At 48.0% G+C, this 20746-nt stretch overlaps 1 protein-coding gene and 1 long non-coding RNA gene across 4 annotated transcripts in view; one reads left to right on the top strand and one right to left on the bottom strand.

Annotated features, from left to right (window-relative positions):
* Window positions 1–563: 563 nt before the first annotated feature.
* On the bottom strand, window positions 564–4388 carry Ccn1 (cellular communication network factor 1). Its single transcript, XM_005081909.4, has 5 exons — window positions 4132–4388; window positions 3609–3822; window positions 2919–3266; window positions 2598–2806; window positions 564–2389 (listed from the first exon to the last, which is right to left on the bottom strand). The coding sequence occupies exons 1-5, from the start codon at window positions 4192–4194 to the stop codon at window positions 2087–2089; spliced, it is 1137 nt and encodes a 378-aa protein (XP_005081966.1). The 5' UTR covers window positions 4195–4388; the 3' UTR covers window positions 564–2086.
* A 2079-nt stretch (window positions 4389–6467) lies between these two features.
* LOC121142301 overlaps window positions 6468–20746 on the top strand; it is a 51811-nt gene continuing 37532 nt past the window's right edge. Inside the window, exons 1-2 of one of the 3 annotated variants that reach the window (XR_005879281.1) lie at window positions 6468–6953; window positions 10149–12854. This is a non-coding gene — a long non-coding RNA (uncharacterized LOC121142301). Of the gene's footprint in view, window positions 6954–10148; window positions 12855–16829; window positions 17166–20746 lie in introns of those variants that run through there. The other 2 variants (XR_005879282.1, XR_005879283.1) reach the window with 2 other exon arrangements.

Raw genomic sequence — 20746 nt, 5'->3', positions numbered from 1 at the left:
TCCTGCACGTTTGAAGAACCCAAACAATAGCACTCTACAGTCTCTGTACAACAAAGACATTAGTGGGTTCTCTGCGTCTCAGGACTCATGCTGGGGAACCAGTAAATCTTGCTTATGGACTCCAATGTCGCCCAACAAAATCCTAATGCCTTTATCGTCTCTCACATATTATTATCGAACACTGACAAGCTTAACTGCAAACACTACCAGGCCAAATACTTTAAAACTCCAATGCCTAGGGCAGGAAAAGCTGACAGTTCAGAAGGTATTTTAGGCAAGATACTGTTAAAATCGGAGGGAAGACTTGTGACCGTAGGTTTTCCTAGCATCCATCCAGTAAGGTCTAAAACAGATGCTGGGGAAGTGGCCTTTCAGGTCATTATTCAATCAATGTTAATTCGTCGATTTAGAAAACTCCCTTGTAGAATCCAAAGAGCTGCCCCCCCTTCTCAAAGCACTTTCTCTCACGTCTAAAAATTCAAGTGCTCTCTCTTCAAGTGTAGTCTGAAATATCTCACGATGGATTGGATGGGAGCCAGAAGTGACAGTGAAAGAAAAATTTCTCTATAAAAGGTTTATTGTCAGCGCTTTCTAAAGATGTAGATTTTTCTAACGCAGGCGGCTGGCTTTTTTCCCCACAAACATTATTGCAGCTGTCTCTACCTCTCCTAGTCCCGCAGTCAGGACGTTTCTTTTAGGAATGCTCAGTGACTAGCCTTTGACCTCTGGATAGCCCACTCTATCTAAATGCTCCCTCTGCCACCAATGTAATGTAAGGAAGGGGGTGGGTAGCCCTGGTCCTTTAGATTGGAAAGTACTGAAATTCCTCACATTCCTTTGCATTTGGTAGTGTGTTTACCTAATCGCTGGCTTATTCGGATTAACACAAGTCTTTGATTCAAGCTCATCTATTATTAACGAACCAGGAACCCTATAGATCCTGATTCCCCCGCCCCCCATACAAACCAAGGGTAAACGTTAAAGCAGCTTGCCTAACTTTTAGATACAATATTAAAAAAACACAAAGTTACAAACTAAGTGACCTTTTCAATATGCTTCAAGTAGTTCAGGCCCAAGGTTATTAAAAGGTTCTCCTGGAGTTGGGGACTAATCTTCTTTCAATTCTTATAAAAAAATAAATCATTGTTTTAGGTTAACAAATTAAACTTCAGCTGCCTTTTATTTCATACAATGCCTGTGTTCAAAACTTTGCTCTCCAAACTGATGACTTGTATGTCACCATTTTTCCTTTAAAGATGTGCAAAGACAACCACTGTCCTATTTTCTCTCCTGAGTTATCAGTTATCCAAGTAGGGCACCTAGGATAGTTCTCAACACATAGTAGGGCGTCAAAAAACAACAACAAAAAATCCTGTTGGAATGATTGACAGGAGCAACTAATTGCTCCTGATAACTTGGATGGCTTCTAAAAATGCCAAATAGCAGACACTCCAATATTAGGTAAATATTTCTTTATTAAATGATTAATTTCATAAATAAATTCTCTTCATTGATATAAAATTAAAATCATTTACAAATTATTCCAGTATTACATTTCCCCTCCCTCCCCAAAAGCTACATTTTGATAAATAATAAACATTCAGTCTTAAAACACCTGGTTTCTGTTTGCAGTTTAGAGTGCAGGTAGCTAGCTGCCTCTGGACACTCACAGAGTGTCCCCCTCCCTCAGGAAGGAATGGGAGGCCCTTTCATTTACTTCTATCAGAGGACAAACAATCTTATTATCTCTATTACAATTGTAGAACCAAGGGGGGGGGAGATGTAGATTAAAAAAATACACTTAGCAAATAATTTACAAACAGAAAACAGAACGCCATCCACACGACACGCTCCAAAATGAAGCATAACAGGTGCTCCAGTACTATGAAGCAAAGTATTCCCCACTGCCGCTGCTTTAGTGTCCGTCCTCACCAGCCCCCTTGGCAGTTCTGAAATACCGTAATGCTACTCAGTGATGAGCAAGGCATCCCTTTTACAATGAGCCCCTTCACCCCACCGCCCCACCCACGTCTCCACGATGCTCACACTCTTCCTCTCCGCCCCATGCTAGGAACCCAGGAGGCACTTAGTCCCTAAACTTGTGGATGTCATTGAACAGACTGTAGAGGCGAAACGATGCCTCGTTGGGGTGTGGGCAGTTGTAGTTACATTTGCAGGACTGAATCATCATGACATTCTTGGAAAACATCTCCCCATCTTCGCAGCGGAATCGCATCTTCACGGTCCTGGTCTGCAGAGGCGTGCAGCACCGGCCGTCTACGCAGGAGCCGCAGTATTTGGGCCGATATTTCTTCACACTGGAGCATCCTGCGTAATTAAACCTGACCGGTTCTGGGGATTTCTTGGTCTTGCTGCATTTCTTGCCCTTCTGGAAGAAAGAACAAAGAAAGTCAGAAATGTGATTTGTTGTTGTTGTTTGGGGAGGGGTGCATTTAAACCACTGTATGAAGCCCAACAGCCTTAGGCTTCATAAAGACAATTTCTTCCCAATATATCATGGACTTCTCTTTCTGGAACAGAGAGGCTCATATCCCACCCACGTGCCGGGGTCATGGTCAAGTCCCAGAGGAACTTACTTTGAGGCTGCTGTACACCGGTTGTCCACAAGGACGCACTTCACAGATCCGGGTCTCTTTCACCAGGCGGCACTCTGGGTTGTCATTGGTAACTCGCGTGGAGATGCCAGTTCCGCAGCTCTTGGAGCACTGGGACCACGACGTTGTCTGGACGATGCATTTCTGGCCATGCAGAGGGTTGTAAAGGACTCGCGGTTCCGTGCCAAAGACTTGAAAGATAAACCAAGACTCCTCAGAGGCATGCTGACACACATTGGTTCTAGCAAGTTGCAGACCAAGAATGAATTTCAGTAGTGTCTTAAGGGCTAGGTTTCCACTTACCAGGAAGCCTCTTCAGCGAGCTGCCTTTCCCAACTGCAATTAACTCATTCTTCCTCGTCAACTCCACCTCTGAGGCATCAAATTCAACGAGGTCATCCGGGTCGTCCAGGGAGCCCTTGATGGTACTGTCTTCATCACAGACCCATTCCTCACAGCATTGCCCACTGACTTTCATCAGCCGGGGGTTGGGACAGCCCAGGTTGGGGAGAGACAGTTCTTGGGGACACAGAGGAATGCAGCCCACGGCGCCATCGATACATGTGCACTGATGTTTACAGTTGGGCTGGAAGCTTTCCCCGTTCTGGTAGATTCTGGAGTTATATTCACAGGGTCTGCCTTCTGACTGAGCTGTAAGGACAACCAAGAGAGAGAGAGAGAAGGTTAAGGTCGGCCGGCACAGGCTGAAACTCATACATATTTTCCGCTCTTCAATTCAGTGTATGGTAAAGTTCCCTACAATTCCCCCGGGACTCCAGAGCCGAACAATAAGTTAGTCAGGAATCACTTTTCCGTATGCGCTTTTCGTTGGGCCCAGACACACTGAATTGCATTCCAGACGGCTGAAATCATGCGCCTTTCTGCCAAGCTACCATCAACAAAGCGTCACCATACATGGTCTCAAAATTACTAAACTTCTGGACTATGGGGACTATTATTTTTTTTAAAGGGGCCAAACCACAAGCCTCTTACCTCTACAGATCCCTTTCAGAGCCGTGGAACTGGCGCCGAAATTGCATTCCAGCCCCTTGGTGTGGTCGCACGGCTGCGTTTTGCTGCAGTCCTCGTTGAGCTGCTTGGCGCAGACCTTACAGCAGCCACAGCCGTCCCGGACCAACCCGACTCCCGGGGCGCACTTGGGCGCCTCCAGAGGGCAGTGGCAGGCGGCGGGGCAGGTGGAGAGTGCCTAGAAGGGGGAGAAGAAACGCGTGAGACTGTTTTTGCATTGCTCCGAGGAGGCGCCTAAACTGCCCTAGGCGTGGGTCCCTGGCCCTAGCTCCATCCACCTACAGTGTCTTGATCCCGTCCAGCCATCCGGGCCACCCCGGCGGCTGAGCCCCAGGCAGAGGCCCCCCGGACACGTCGTCGGGGCTTAAAGCAACAGCTGCCTCCATACTTCTTAGCCTAACTTTCCCTTGTGTGGATGATCAGGGCCCGGGGAAAAAGGATCGGAGAGGGCGAACCGAGAAGCCGTGGTTAAACATGTCTAACTCACCAGCCTGGTCAAGTGGAGAAGGGTGACGGCGACAGCGAGCGCCCTGGCGGTGCTGGAGCTCATTGTGGCGCGCAGAAAGAACCGGGGCGAGCGCGGCGACACGAAAGCCAACAAGCAGCGGGATCGGATGCTCCGGGAGAGCGGGGAGGCTAGGACCGAGGCTGCCGGCGTCCTTCTCTCGAGGTTCTGGCGGAGGAGGAGCCGAGGTTGCAAGCGCTTCTCTGGGGCGCTCTCGCTCACGGTCTGCCCCGGCGCCGGGAGCCCGCCCTTTATACGCCTGCTCCGGCGCCGCGTGTTGCAGTGACGTCGGCTCTGTCTGCGCGTTCCAGAATTCTCAAACATCTCAGGAATGTTGGTTGGCGCGGGCTGCTGCCAAGCACCTCCCCTGGCTCCATTGCACCTTTCTCCCCCCTCTTTTCAGATCTATTAAAGAAAAAAAAAGTTCATTTTTTCCACTTTAACGACTTTCATTGGGGGAGGGCGGGATGCTTGGGGCGTGAGGGTGATGATTTTGATGAAGAGTATGGGGGGCGTGGTGCATGTGTTGGTGGGAGCACTTCAGATCTTTGGGAGGGTGGGAGAACCTGAGAGAGAGGAACAAAAGTGGTTTTGTTTGAAGATGCCCAGTGGAGCCGGCATCTGCGGAGTGACCCTCACCCGGGAACGCAGGGAGCCGTTTGCTTGTTTACAACAAAGGTGAGAGTAAAGTTATCTACCAAGAGTCCAAAGGGGAGGGGGAGTTGGTCTCTGAGCCAGGCATCTATTTGTGGACTTCAAAGAGGCGTGCTCGGAACAAGTCCCAAAGCTGTGGCAAGAAGTTTATTAGCCAAGAGAAGTGTATTGCAAATTAATACTCAGAGTGGCATTTATGAGTGGGGGGGGAGCTTTCCTCTCGGCCTGGCAGATTTCCAGCCAGAGGTCTTCCCTCATCCCTCCCCCTCTTTTTTTGGTATGTTGTACTTGTTTGTTTTTGGAGGTTCCCAGTTTTAGTTCCAGCCCACTGGCTGCGTTGGAAATCCAAGAGGAAGCGAGTGCAGGGAGTCCTCCCGGAGCTCCAGTCGCACTTCCTCACGGATGCGGGAGGCTGGGTAAGCCCTGCTGGCCTCCCTCCCCGGACTGGCGGCTCGGAAACTGAGCGGCCAAACCAGAAGCGGAGGGAGGAGACGACCGTGGACGTGATTTGTCCTGAAATCATCAGGTGCAAAAGGCTGCCAGGACAAAACAGATTCCAACGGGACTGTTGTGCCCTTTGGATAGCTGGAAAAAGACTGCGCGCGCGCGCGTGTGTGTGTGTGTGTGTGTGTGTGTGTGTGTGTGTGTGTGTCCTACGCTTGGATCACTTCCATTTCAAGCGAAGTGCAAGGGCTGTCTCGGCTCAGAAAAATTTAGAGGGCAGCATTCTGAAATAAAAGAAGTTAGATTTTATGATCTCACTAGACACACCTGAAGACACCTCACAAGACCCTCCTCTCCAGGATTCCTAGAGCCATTCATAAACTTTCAATGTTTCACAATCTGTGTTCTTATGTAATTTTAATATGAAACGGTACTAGGGTCCCTCCCCCACAATGCTTTGGGATAGCTTCTCTTCATTTTCAATATTTAGGGCCTGTTTGCCTTCAGAACTTAGTAGTATTGCGTAGGGGAGCCTTTGTTCGGTGCTGACTTTTCTGTGGCTGACTCCAGGGAGCACAATGAAAGCCTTTGGGAGGACCGCACACCCCAGTGGAGGCAGCCGTTACAGGGAAGAGTTAAGTTCATTCATTCCAAAGTATTTGCTGGGGGCCTAGCATCTCGGGCTTTCTGGGTGTGGGGACTTTGAAAGACAATGGGTTCTCAGGTGTTATGCAAATAAAGCAAAGCTGTCCACTAGGCCAGCCGAGACCTCAGAGAACAGTTCCTCCTGCCTTAATGGTTCATTGTTTCCATCTTAGAGAAGTGGCTGGGAGGAGTTGAAGGTGGAGAAGGCTCTGTTCAGGGTAGGAGGAGGGGACGGAGAGAAAGAATGGAGACGAGGCTTCCTGGCTTCTGTTGTGGCGTCTTTTCTATTTGACTTCATGGTTGTAAGTATTTCCAGATGGTGAATCAGACACCAGACGTAACAATATTTCCATATTTGGGTATAGCAGTAGCCTGCGTTTTTAACATTTTTCTGCCTCTGTTATCCAACCACAAGGCATTCTTGACAGCTTCAAATGTTGTTAAATATAGACTTAACTTCTGTTCCCAGAGCAGGAAATTCTCTGGAATTCCTTGTTTTTCACGCAATCTGTCTATCACGATTTAAAATAAAGTTACATTGGATGATCCAACTGGCCTGAATAGACTGTGTTCCTTTGCTGGGGGAGGGAGGAGCAGCCCGGAGGTCCAGTGTGCTGCACAACGCTCAAACAGACACACCATTCCTTGATGCCTTAAAAAAATCAGATTAAAAATGTCTATCGAAGATGTGTGGGGTTTTGTTTCTGGCCTCCAACTGGGCAATCTCAAAGCATGGGATTGTCCCGGTGGAGAAACCCGGAGAACATTACCGCTGGCTGCCCATTTAAAGCAGCGGGTGTGTGGTGGGAAGGGGTGGGCCGCTAGGGTCCACCAGGCCAGGAGCTGCCGCCGAGAGGAGGAAAGGCTGCCGTAACCTCTGCACAACTTTGCAGACCGCATGCCCTGCCTCGCCTGCTGGTAACCAAGACGGACAGCGGCTTCTTAAGTCCTTGCCTGGGATGGTCCAGAAACCCCAGACGCCCTGCCGCCTTCTCACCTCCTCTGCTGAGAGCTACAGATCTTTCGTTGACAGACGTGCAGGGAAGTGTGCAAACGGTGTGGTAAGTGTCGCTTCGGGTGTTCATTTGCATGGCTCCTTCCCCCGCTGTCCCTCCACGGGCCGGGCCGACGTGTTGTGTTTCTTTGAGCCGCAAGCCACCCAGAAAGGACTGCTTGTCCTCTGTGGCTCCTGGGCTGAGAGGTGGAGAGTCTCCCTCGCAGCTGCCAGGGAAGTTTAGATTACCCCGTGAAGGTTTCACTGTCTGCCAGCAACCGAGACTGATCAGAATCCCAAACCTGTCCACTCCAGCTTCTAGCGGGTCTCAGACTTGGGCGCACCCCAGAATCACGCCGAGGGTTGCTGAAGTCCGATGCTAGGCCTCACTCCAGCGTTTCTCCTTGGCTGCATTTTGACAAGACTCTAGGTGATGCTGCGGCTCCCACTGCCTTGGACCACAGGAGTTTGGTCCCCCCTCCTCTTCCTCCCTCTGTGTCCTCTCTCCTCCCTCCCCCCCCTTCTCTGTGTTTCTCGGTCTCTCCCCTCACACTAATGCTCCCCACCCCTTTCCCCACCGTCATGCGTGTGATTGTGTCCATAATCAGACAGGGGGTTGTTCACAACCTCACTTTTTAAAGCCACACTGACAGTGTCTGTAGGAAGCTTTAAGGTGGCACCCAACAGTCTTGCGTCCCCTCTTCAGCCCCCCACCCCCACAACGTGGCGCGGTCTCGGGCAGGGGTGGCTGGGGTTACGGTGGCGGCGGCGGAGGGGACTGAGTGACAGACACGCGGGTCGGGAGGGCACGAGGGCACCGGGCCTGGGCCACCGGGACGGGGCCCTGGCCGCCGCCGCCCCCTGCGGGCCGCTGGCCTGCGATCCGTACTCCCGCGGTGGCCGCGACTCGAGGTTTCCGGCGACGCGCGGCGCAGGACGTTTCCAGCCTCGGCCCATATTTGGTGAAAGTCTTTCGAGACTCCGTCATCGGCTCCGAGGGGGCGGCGGTCCTGGGAGCGTGCCCGGCGACCGCGCTACCGCCGCGGCGTTCCTGAAAAGTGCACCCTGGCCGCCCACGCCCGGGTCCCCGTGTCGCGAGGGACCCCAAGGCTGGCGGGAGCCGGGAGTCCGCAGCACCTCAATCCCCGGCCGCAGCGCGGGAGAGCAGAAACCAGGCCTGCGCTGTGGCTGTGGGAGAGGCTGGTGGCACAGGGCGCTGCAAGGATTATGTCACTTTTCCCGTCCACCCCGCTGTCGACTAGTTCTCCCGGCGGGGCAGCAAGTGGCCGCTCCGTGCCAGACTCCGAGGGTACGCCCAGGAACCCGGGCCTGGGGACTCTGTGTGTAGGAAGGTGGCCTTTGCTAAGAAAGGAAGAATCCGGGGGGGAAACTAGGGTTGTCTGGGGGTGGTCCTGTGACGTCCAGGAGGGCCTGGATTCTTTTATATTCCAAAAGGGATACAAGCTGTAGCTCATTCTGCTTCTCAGTCCCCCAGAACTTTCCTTTCTTCCTTCCTTCCTTCCTTCCTTCCTTCCTTCCTTCCTTCCTTCCTTCCTTCCTTCCTTCCTTCCTTCCTTCCTTCCTTTCCTTCCTTCCTCCTTTCTTTCTCTCTGTCTCTCACTCTCTTTCTGCGCCCGCCCTCCACCCCCCACTCTCCCATTCCCCCTCCCCCTCCCCCCACAGAGTTTCCCTGTTTAGTCCTGGCTGTCCTGGAACTCACTCTGTAGACCAGGCTGGCCTCGAACTCACAGAGATCCACCTGCCTCTGCCTCATAAGTGCTGGGATTAAAGCCGTGCACCACCAACGCCTTTTTTCTTGATTCCACCGCACATCCCCAAAGGGGGCCAGGAAGAGTAAAAGCCCAGCCATCCTTTCAGGGTCAGCCTCCGGATGCCCCCTCCTAAGAACGGCTGGGTCACTAGTGTTCACTGTACCTCACACCATTTTCAAGTTCAGTCTCTCCTTTAACCACTGCTGGCCTGAGGCTCATGGTCTTGCTATACCATTCCATACCTGAACGAAGAAACAGAACTCCAGAAGCCCAGTGACTAGCCACTTAGCATGCTGCCCCAGGGCGCCTGGGTTCAAAGCGCTCTTTCATTTACCCAGGGGCCTATATAGTGCCTGCTCCTGGTTCGTTAGCTCATTCAGTGCCCCTTCTCCTGGAACGTTCCCTATAATTCTATCACTACATAGCCAGACGGTCTAGGAAGATACACAAGATAGAACAACAGTTAATAAGCTAACCGATCTCTGTCGGCTTTGAGGATGTCAAGGGGTTGGGAGGAGGAGTTTTCTTTTAACAGACAAGTCTCAATAGAAGTAAGTAAGTTACAGGGGATTTTAGGTACTACAGTAAGATGGTAAGGAAGACATTTAAGGGCGCACACCTTGCAAACCACATTGACTAAGCAGCCCCTACCCGTGGAGGAAGGCCTAGCCTGGTTGTAATGAACTATGTCTATTACTGAGTAAACATTTCAGTACCATTTACTTGCTGGTTCATCAGTTTGCTTTTAACTGTTTTCAAACTCCCTATACACACACACACACACACACACACACACACACACACACAGAGAGAGAGAGAGAGAGAGAGAGGGTGAGTAAAAACATACGTGTATACTAATTCTTCATTTTCTGAATGCCAGGTTTATTTAATTCACAAAATGTCCTGGCACAGTGCTAGGCACCAGTGACATGCAAACCAGGGCTTTCAACACCGAACTTCCCCTGAAGGATGCTCAGGTCTGAGAAGAAGCAGGCATGTTGAGTTAGGGCTGAACTTGCTAGTGTGGAAGGGTCTGCTATCGGGAAGTGTGTTTGGGACAAAGGCACCAGAGCCCTGACCAGGTATAAGAGCAGTGTGGCTGAGTCACAGGGTCACCTTAGCACACCGCTCAGAGATCAGGTGGTACCTGCCTTGGTTGTCACAGCATCAGGATTTTGCCTGAATCCTGCCAAAGAGTTGTGGGGGTCTGCCTTGCTTTCTGTCTTGATAATGGTATGACCCCAGTCCAGGGGACACACATATTCAAGCTGCTGCAGGACCTGTAGGTCACAGAATGCCATGACTGAGGATGATACTGGCTGATGAATGTCCGTAGTGATGAGGGCCTTTGGGGATGGATAAATGAAAACCTAGGCCCATTTTCTCCTATAAAAGAGATACCGGAGATCAGATGTATTTGTGAAGTCTTCATTGCTTTAAAACATTGACGGTTAGCTAAAAGTTTAAAACATCCTTTTGACTGATTCTAGGAAACCCAGAGAAGACACCTCGCAGTTGCTGGTTGTGATATTCAGGCTGCAGACCTCAAGGGACTTCTCTCTGGAGCTCTGGAGCTCCCAACTACCTGTGAAGTGTCTAGGAAGAGTACCACTGCCCATTTCATTGCCAAAGTGGCCAGAAGTGAGGATATGGCCCAGAAACTAAAGTTCTTGCCACCCAAGCACGAGGACCTGAACTCGGATCGCCAGAACATGTGAAAAACGCTGGGTGTGGGGGTCTGGAGCAATGGCTCAACAGTTAAGAGAACTTGTTATTCCTGCAGCAGCCAGGAAATCAGTTCCTTAGCCCCCACATGGCGACTTGCAATCATCTGTAGGCGGACCTTCCTATCCCGCCAGCTAGTTCCCAAATAACCACATAGACACTTATTCATGATAAATGTTTGACCGATAGCTTAGTCTTGTCCCCAGCCTGCTCTTGTAACTCAAGCTAACCCATTTCTCTTCACCTATGTGCTGCCCAAGGCTCGTTTACCTCGTCTATGACCTTCTCATTCTGCTTCTTCCACATCTGGCTTGCGACTCCTCAGACTTGGCTCTTCTACCCAGTATGCTCTCTGCCCCCAAAATCCTGCCTAGCTATCAGTCGATCAGTTTTTTCTTAACAAGGAGAGCAGCACATCTTCTCAGTGCACAGAAGGATCATTCCATAGCAATCATCCATGATTCCAGTTTCAAAAGATCTGACACCCTCCTTCTGACCTCTGCTAGCACCGGGCACACACACGTGTGCATACATAGAGGCAGTCAAAACATACAGGCTGGACACGGTAATCTCAGCACTGAGGAGGTGGTGTAGGCTGATCCCTAGAGCTCATTGGGTTTCAGGTTCAGCAAGAGTCAGCCTTTCAGATCCTTGCTCTTGGGATGCAAAGGCAAGCAGATCTCTTTGAGTCTAGGGCCAGCCTAGTCTACAGGGCAAGTTCCAGGTCAACCAGGACTACACAATAATACTGAGTCGATATAACATATAATAATAATAACAATGAGGAGGCAGAGAGAGACTGAGGAAGATGCCTAATATTGACCTCTGGAGTCCACAGGCAGGCATACACACACACACACACACATCAGAGCTGCCACTTGACTCTTAGTTGTAGAAGTTTATGACCTATCAGAAAAATGGAAAAACTGGCATTTTCTTATTTTTTTTTATCTCTCCCCAAATTCCACTCAGCCTTCCTCTTTGCTCTCCCTTGAATCAGTGCTGTGAGCAGCTGGCACTGTCTTGGCAGCATGACAGGAAACACTTTTCTTAGGGCACCCGTATCCAATGGGAACCAAGGATGTTTATTTCCTCCACCTGGCGCAGGGCCACAGGAAGCCCGGCATTTGTATCTGAATCCCTTACCTTAAAGAACTTCTCGTCTTGTGCTAACACGGAAACATTTCACTGGAAAGAAATGAAAGGCACCTCCCACCCCACCCTGCAATCTATCTTCTGGAGATGATTGAGCAATTTGAAATATAGTAATTATAAGTCACTATCAAATTGGCTAGCTCCAGATCGAGGGAATCAAAAATTCAGCCTCCACCTCCTGTGTTTTATTTCTGGAAATACCTTCCTCTTAATTACCCGTTTTAAAAAAAACACACACACAGCATTAGGAATTCAGAAAGGATTTGATTTGGGCACAGTTGATGAGCACACAGACAGAGCCTACAGACAGATTGAAGTTTTTCCTTTGAGCCAGCTTCCTACAGGTCACGGGGATTAAGTATTAGGGAGGGTTCTGACATTGGGCTGATTGTGTGAAGGAAGACATAAGAATGTGTGTTAATGCTCAGCCTGATGCTTGGCACAAAGAAAGTGACTAATAAATTACAAGTACCCCTATTGCTAAGCACTATCATGATCCTAACTTTTATGATAATTAGCATAAATGAGCTAGCCTTATTCTACAAAGTATTTTCTAGTCTATAGAGTAGGTGAACTAAAGCTACATATGCATGTGTATGATATACTGACAATTCGATTACAAAAACACATCTAGCCTAGTATTCTGACCTGCACTGGGACCCAGAGACCATCCAATACAGCACTCAAATGGCCTTGCCTACCACAACATTGCCATTTTGTCTGTGGCCTTCCATGGAGGTAAGCACTGTAAGATTTGTCTCTGTTTCCTCCGCAATAAAATAAAAGGGTTGGGCTAGTTAAAGAGACTGGAAAAGTACCTCCAAGGATCAGTTAGATAAAACAAACGAACAATAAAGTGCTGTGTCTGGGGGGATCAGACCTGGCTGCTACTTGGCCTCAGCAAATGGGGACAGTTGGAACCTTCTATGGAGGCCGCCTTCTGCCCCAGAATACGTGCATTCAGCCTAACTTCATAAGTAGCCCTGTGGTGTGTTTTCTTAAAGGAGGAGACAAGGAGGCTTCACTAGAAGTGTGTACCTAGTTACCCACGGAGGACAAAACTCTTAGGAGAACAGAGCGGCATGGCTTTCAGGGACAGCAAGATGTGTGTGCCTCTGTGGAACCCACCTTAAAACACAAAAAATGAGCTGGTGGTTTCTGGAAGTCTCCTTTGTAACTGACTCTATCACTTCAGTTTTTGTTTATTTGTTTGTTTTGTTTTTCTAAATGTGTCCTCAGTAATTGTGGACCCCCAGTTTCTATGGGATGAGAATCCGGCAATTAGTGAGTTAATAAAAATTCTTCTCTATAGGGTCCTGCCAGGGTTTGCTCCCATTTCCTCTAAAGAGGGAGAGGGGAGGGAGAGACAGACAGAAAGGAGGCGTGAGAGCAGACAAGCTCTCAAAGATTGAGAGATATTGCTGCTGTAACTTAGTCATCACCACTGATTTGTTGCCGAAGGCAATCAGAGCTGCCACCACCCACCCACGACCTGTGGCCGCCTTGCAACGGTTACTAGCCACAGCACTGAGCCGCCTTTGCAAGGGTTACTAGCCACAGGACTCTCCAGGTACCAGGCAGGCACACCCCCTGTGTGCTTTCCTAAGCTGCCCTGGATCTGGTGGGTGGTGGGGCCTTAGGTTATGGGAAGCTGAAAGCGACTTGGGAGCTAGTACGAGCTATCTCTTTGGTTGGGTTTCAGCTTGAAAAACAAAACAAACAAATAAACAAAAAACTGTTCTAATACCACGGATTCTTAAAGGACAAAGAAAATGTATGTGTTCAACGCTTGGAATTTCCAAGGCTCTGGGATATCTGAAGAATTACAAAGTATAACACAATACTAGGATGCTTCATACCAAGGATGAACAGTTCGGTTCCATCTAATAAACTTGAAACATAAGAATGGCTTTATCCTGAGCAGAGAATAATATGTTATCTGTGCCACAGTGGCTCTCAAAGCCCAGGGAGATGCGTATGTCCCCCAAAGGAACACCGGGCTGAGGAGACGATGGGGACACCGGGCTGAGGAGACGATGGGGACACCGGGCTGAGGAGACGATGGGGACACCGGGCTGAGGAGACGATGGGGACACCGGGCTGAGGAGACGATGGGGACACCGGGCTGAGGAGATGATGGGGACACCGGGCTGAGGAGACGATGGGGACACCGGGCTGAGGAGACGATGGGGACACCGGGCTGAGGAGACGATGGGGACACCGGGCTGAGGAGATGGCTGGTGGTTTAAAGCATTTGCTGTGCAAGCTGAAAACCCTGTGTTCAATCCTGGGAGCCCACACAGAGAGCCGGATGAGGTGGTCCATATCTGTAATCCCAACACTCCTATCTTGAGATGGGAGGCAGAGAAAGGAAAATTGATCTGAGGCTTGATGGCTAGCTAGCCTGGTGTCCAAAGTATAGCAGAAACAGCCAGGGACCAGAGACTTTGGCTCAACAAGGTATAGGATAAGACCTGAGCATTGTCCTCTGACCCCTGGGAAGATGATGCTATGACATGATTGTCCCCACTCACAAACTCATACACCCACACATAAACTCACATGTACATACAAACACGCATGCACTCAATACACCCGTTCATACACTTACATACGCACATGCACAATACATAATGCATACACAGAGACAGATGAAAGCAGCACCATGGCCATGGGGCCACACTTGAGGAACAGTGTGACCACGTTGCTGCGGGAGTGCAGACAGACGAGGTTTGCTTCTGAAGCCCCCTTCAAAAGTGAAAGTGCTTGTTTGTGTGTATACTTCAGCAAATGAGAAGAGGCTGGCATAGCCTTCCTCCCACACATGTTCTGTTTGAAGCCGATGCCTGCAGAGACCACGAGCGTTTCATGGAAGATTAGCAAACGTCTGGAGGGAAAATCCTGGCAGCGGGGTAGGGTGTGAGCTCTCAGCGGGCCTGGGTTACAGGGACTGACCCGCCTGCTGTTGGAGCTTCGGATGACTAAAGCCCCCTCTTTCTGAGGAGGGAAGAAAAGTGACATTTATTGGGCGTCTAACCACAGGCCAAATGCCTAAAGGTCGCCTCACCAAATGCTCAAGAAATCCTCTCAGGTGGCAAGACAGCTCAGTGGGTGAAAACACTCGGTCCCAAAGCCCGAGGACCAGAGTTTGACCTCTGGAGGAACCCTCAGTGGAAGGAGGGAACTAATTCCTAAAGTTTCCCTCAGATCTACACACAGAAATCCACATCTGCATTTTACACACACACACACACACACCCCACATACATTACACACATACATCCATCACATACATGCACACATATATCATATACACATATACACATAGATCACACACATATTCACATACATTACATACACATACATATACTACTGATAAATTTTTAAAAATTTCGAAGCATCCCCTGGGATGAACCTTTCTGACATCTTTCTAAGCTTAAGAAACCAAGTTTCAGAGGGCTAAAGAGTGGTCACCAGGCAAGCATATGGGTCACAGACATGCATGCAGGCCAAACAACCACACCCATAAATCTTAAAAAAGAAAAAAAATAGAGTCTCAGAGATGTTAATCAGATGGTTACAATGTGACCCTTGGGGACTCTAACTCGGGCCTATGTCCTTTCCATATCCCTGTGACACTATGCTAATTCTTTGAGTTTCTTTGAAGTGTTTCTCTTTTTATTTTAAATTTGTATTTATTTGCTTTTTCTTGAGGCAGGGTCTCATGTAGACCAGAAAGGCCTTGCATTCACTATGGAGCAAAGACTGGCCTTACTGTGTAGCCAAGGCTGGCCTCGACCTGTTCCCCTGCAACCACCTCCTAAATCCTGGGAGTATAAGCCTGGGCTACCACCTGGATTTTATGCAGGGGCTGGGGATGGAACCCACGGCTTTGTGCATGTCAGACAAACACTCAACCAACTGAGCTCCATCCCCAACCCTTGTACTTTAGAGATTGTGGCTGGCACTGTGTCTTTACCATCAAGCCCTCCTAACACTTTCAGATCCATAATGCTAGTCTTTGGGCCAGAGGTGGCTCTTCAGCATCTAAAGGGAGATGTGAATTGGAGTGAGCGAGATCATGAGATGGTTAACATCAAGGTGTTACCACCAGCACCACCAGTGTCGTGATACTAAGCCTGCCTGTGGCCTTGTGTCTCTGCCAGGCACCATGGAGCATGATTTAGATCCATGTAACCTGTTTGCCAGGGACCAAGGACAAGCCCCAGAGGTTGGAGTGATTATTAGAAATAATGAAAGAAGCACGATTTGGGGATTTTGTGTTTAAGGGATAAAGTGTAGGTGCCTTGGCAGCTCAAGGCTACTGTAGAGCACTATGGTATAATCTGGCAGTCTGCTTCGAGAAGACAGTTAGGTGGTTGTGCTAAGAGGGCACTGGACAGAGACATTGAAGGGTGTGTTGGAGCGTGGGTGTATGCGTGTGTGTGAGGGTGTGTGATACAGGTATGGATGTGTGAGATATGTACACACACATACACATATATATGGAGAGAGAGAGAGAGAGAGAGAGAGAGAGAGAGAGAGAGAGAGCCAGCAGGTACCTGTGGCTGTGGTAAGCCTTCTGGTTAACCATCAAGTCTCCTGGGGAGAGAGAGAGAGAGAGAGAGAGAGAGAGAGAGAGAGAGAGAGAGAGAGAGAGAGAGAGAGAGAGAGAGAGAGAGAGACAGCAGGTACCTGTGGCTATGGTAAGCCTCTGGTTAACCATCAAGTCTCTCAGAACACCAGTCTGTTCTTTGCGCTCAGCTTGAACCTGAAATCTTATTTTCAGTTAAGTCTATAGGCTTTTCTGTGGGTGTTACGTATGAACCCTTACATTCTCAAAGGTTCCTTCCTGGCCCTTTAAAAGAACATTTACAAGGTGGTTTTGCTGTGCTGGGGCCGGAGGATACAAGGATTACGAAAATGGTGAAATGAAACTGTGTTGAGGGTTGCTCTTTGTTCTCTGGAAACTGAGGCCTGCCCTGTCCATTAGCTAGTGTCAGCCTAAGATCCAATATCCATCCTGAAGCTCCCACACAGTCTTTGGGGAGGAAGAGGCCTGGTCAGCGAGGGAGAGAAAGTCAGCCTGCAGCCTGAGAAAGGAGTGTGGGGACCATGTAAGGCGGATAAGCTGAGGGCAGCAACCGATGGCCACACTCCCAGAGACTTCTTGTCATTTCTTGTTACCAGTTCCGTTTGTGTCTTTTCCCCGGGCTTTGTATGTTTTCTAGGTCATAGCTCTCTTGTTCTGACTAGAGAAGTCCTTGCCAGAAAGGACTAACTTTCGCAGGGTGGCCGTCCTATCAACGCGGCTTCAATGCCTGTGACCTTGGAAACTGGAGCCGGGGAGATAAGAGAGAAATAAGGAGGTGGGCAAAGGCCCAGGGAAGACCTCTGCAGGGGCATGGAACGAGAATGGAGACAGTCTCCACTTACAATCCTGTCTCCAGTTATTAGTCACTAACCCTCTGGGACTAAGCGCACTTAATTTAGGACCATGCTGGAGGCCTTATAATGTGACCTACTTCCGCAGGCCGGGGACATCCAGGTCTTGATCCTCAGTAAATGCCTCCCCGTTGGAACGCGATGTGGTGTCAGCTCTAAGGAACTAAGAAGTGTGCTGAGTGGTGAGTCACCCGCAGGCTGCTTTCCTCCAGAGCACTGTGGGAAAAGGATGGGCAGATAGAGTCAGATAAAAGCCAGACCCGCCCAAGCCTCACAGAAGGCTGGAATCAAGTATGTCTAAAATAAAGGCTTTAAACATCTAATCTCAGAAAACAGGTAGTGAGCCTGCCTGTCCCCCGGTTTCAGTTTGGGTCCGAGATCTTGTCTTGATTGTGGGTAAATCTCCAGGTTCTTCCATGCGCGTGATCTGTGAACGTTACTATTTCCAGAGGGTCCCCTCTTGCATGTTAAAGGAGCTTTATGAAATGTTTGTGCCACGCTGGGACTTGAGGGTGCAGTGATGACTAAGATGTGGGCTCCGTCCTTGACGAAGGCGCAGCAGAGAGGGGGGAGCTTGTACTGGGTGTCAGTAAGCACAGTTAGTAAGGAATCTATGAACATACAGAATGTACAAGCAGCTTATGCCTGAATGAGACCACATGTTCAAAGGCTTGGGCTTGGGGCTCGGGGATGGGGGCTTCTCTGTCACACTTGGTGTGCTGCTGTTGAAGCTGCAAGTTTCCTCTGATTAGCTTTAGTTGACTGTTTAGGACATGGTATCAAATGAGATGAGGGTTTCTAAGACCTTCTGTTCACAAGGGGAAGGATTGATTGATTAATTGATTGATTGATTTATTTATTTTACCAGTGGTCCTTCCACTTTCCTTGCTAATTAACCCAACTTCTTCATGTTTACAGCATTTTGGGGGGGGAGTTCTATCTTCTGGTGCCCTGACCATAGCTAATGATGGCCTTGTGAGTTATACTCTTGGCTTTACCTGAAATGGTATGTGATAGAAGCCTGAGTTTCTACTGAAGTAATTAGAAGCCTTTTCTCAATAGAAGTGGACAGCAAGGGACAACCTTTGGAGTAAGAGGTTTCTTTCCACGATTCCACGTGATTTGACGGCATTTAGGAGTGTTTATTCCACGATTCCACGTGATTTGACGGCATTTGGGAGTGTTCCTTCATTTTTCTTGATCTGGCATCTGGCTTGCTTTCTTTCCTCTGTTCTGTCTAACCTTCTTCTTTTTTAAAATGTCTTGGAAGTTGAGCTCACTGATGCGAGTCCCTGTTATTTCTATTGGGTTTTTGTGTTTTTGAGACATGGTGTCGTGTAGCCCAGACAGCTTTGAACTTGAGATGTAGTCAAGGGTAATGATGACCTTCTGATTCTCCTGCCTCCATGTCCAGAGTGCTGTGGTTAGAAGTGTACACCACCACACTCAGTTTATGTGGTGCTGTGACTTAGTGCGCGCTCAGAAAATGCTCTGCCCATGATCTCTGTCCCATTCTGTGTTTACTGCTCAATGTGGCAAATATCCCTCTACTCCTGCCTTAACTGGGTCCCTCAACTTTTGTTTTGAGGCACAGTTTCTCTATGTAGTTCTGACTGTTCTGGAGATTGCTCTGTAGACCAGACTGTCTCAAAGTCATAACACCACATAAACTAAGTTTTTTTGTTGTTGTTTTGGTTTTGTTTTGTCAATGACAATGCTCTTGAATTTAATTTTCATTTTATCATGAGTATAATGATACCATATCTGGCACCTGTGGTATAATCAGGCTGACTCCTAAAACTAGCCACCACAAAGAGTCACTTCATTATCATAGCTGGTATAACCAAAAGATGTAGTGATCCTTAATAGCCTAAAACAGAAGAAATAGAGCTTTGCATCTTGCTAGTCCTTGATACTCATGGGCTGAAGCAAGAGGATTCTTTTAGTGGGATCCATGGCCAACCTGGGTAACAACAGCAAAGCTCTGTCTGTTTAAAGTAAATCCATGAGCCACGCATGGTTGTATATGCCTGCAATCCCAACTCTCTGAAAGTGGAGGCAAGAAAGCCAGTTATCCTCTGCTACAAACTTGTCGGAGGCTATCCTGGACTACATGAGACCCTGCCTCAGATACATACATACATACATACATACCATGCATCTTGGTATCAATATATCAATTATAAAATGAGAATTAAATCCAAAAAGCAAAAGGAAAAAAATCCCTTCCTGCCTGAGTGGCTTTGAAGTAGGGCATGTTTTTGGTTTTTTTTTTTTTTTTGTCTTTTGTTGTTTTATTTCACCAGCCTTCAGACTTGAGCTGAGGTATTTGGCCATCAGCTCTACTGGGTCTCCAGTCGGCCATTCATAGATCATGGACCTCCCTCCCCAGCCTCCAAACATATGTGAGCTAATCCCCTAGAAAAAGAAACCATCTCTCCACTTATGTGTATATGGGGCACACACGCATCTACATGTATACATACAAGCACACATTTGGGGTTCTTTTCCTCTGGAAATTTACTTCAGGAATCTAGACACATTCTTTACCTCTGATGACAATTTTTGTTTACTTTATATTTTTATGCTCTTTTATTTTCCACTTTTCTGTATCTCTATACGTAAATGAGGGTTTTTTGTTGTTGTTGTTTTGTTTTGTTTTGTTATTGGGATTTGGTTTTTTAGTCCAAGTCGCAACTTTTACTTTTTAATTGAATTGCTCAGACTTAACACTGAATGTGGTCCTAGGTACAGTTTGGCTCCATACGTCATTCTACAGGTTTTCCTTTTTTTTTTCTTCTTTTCTCTTTCCTTCCACTTTTTCTTGATCTGTTGGGTTGGATTTTTTTGAGGTCAATGTTTTATTTCAGTGACTTAGAATTTATAGGATAAGTTTGTATTTATGCACCATCAGATGATACTGCACATTTTGTAAACAGTACAAGCCCCTGCACACCTCCCTGTCTGTCCCGGCCAAGCTTTTATTACACATTATTAATATCTTAGCCTTAAACTGTCAGCTTTTGGACAGGTATCTAAAATAAACCTTTATATTTACCTACAAATGTGCTGTCTGTGGTACCCTTCAGTCTTTTAGATCTCGCTTTAGTTTGAATATTACTTTTGCTTCTTCATAAATCTCTTCTTCATTTAATGTTTGTCCAGGTATGCTGGCGATGGACTCTTTCAGTACTTAGGCATCTGCAAAGGCTTTGTTTAATTTTAATTTTTGAAACCTTTAATTTTTTCATTCTACGGAGTTTCAGACTTACAAAATAGTACAGTACCGTCGGTCGTGAGACCCTCCCCTGCTTCCTCCAAGGGTAGCATGTCAGGTCACATGAAAGCCAGGAAATTAATGAGCACAATACTGTTAATTAAACTACTGTCCTTTGTCGGTTCCCATTAGTCATTCCAAACACTCATTTGCACGTTTCTCCCTTGTTTTTGAGAAGCAGCTTTCCTGAATATTGGATTCCAGATTGGCAGAGCTGGTGTTGCTTCGTTTTGTTTTTTCTTCACTGTTTAAGGGTTTTGCTGACCTACTCCCATCTGGTGTTTCTTTGATAACTCCATTCATTGTCCCAGAGGCTGCTGCCTGCAGATCAGTTTCTTACCTTACATCGTGCTTTCTGTGGCTTTCAAGAGTCTTTCTAACTAGCTCTAAGAAACTTGAATGTGACATGCCTTGGCATAGTCTTCTTCATGTTCCTTGTATTTGGGATTTTAAATGTTTCATCAAATATGGAAAATTTTTCAGTCA

Source organism: Mesocricetus auratus, unplaced genomic scaffold (assembly GCF_017639785.1).
Source record: "Mesocricetus auratus isolate SY011 unplaced genomic scaffold, BCM_Maur_2.0 Super-Scaffold_100009, whole genome shotgun sequence".
Lineage (NCBI taxonomy): Eukaryota > Metazoa > Chordata > Mammalia > Rodentia > Cricetidae > Mesocricetus > Mesocricetus auratus.
Note: the sequence above shows the minus strand (reverse complement) of the source record. Positions and strands in the feature narration are given on the sequence as shown.

Bases quoted from the DNA above. Each gene is read 5' to 3' on its own strand.
- Ccn1 (XM_005081909.4), bottom strand. From the start codon at position 4,194: ATGAGCTCCAGCACCGCCAGGGCGCTCGCTGTCGCCGTCACCCTTCTC. The intron at 3,267-3,608 runs GTAAGAGGCTTG...TTGTCCTTACAG, and splicing joins TCTGAAAGGGATCTGTAGAG to CTCAGTCAGAAGGCAGACCC. The intron at 2,807-2,918 runs GTAAGTGGAAAC...TTATCTTTCAAG, and splicing joins CTCGCTGAAGAGGCTTCCTG to TCTTTGGCACGGAACCGCGA.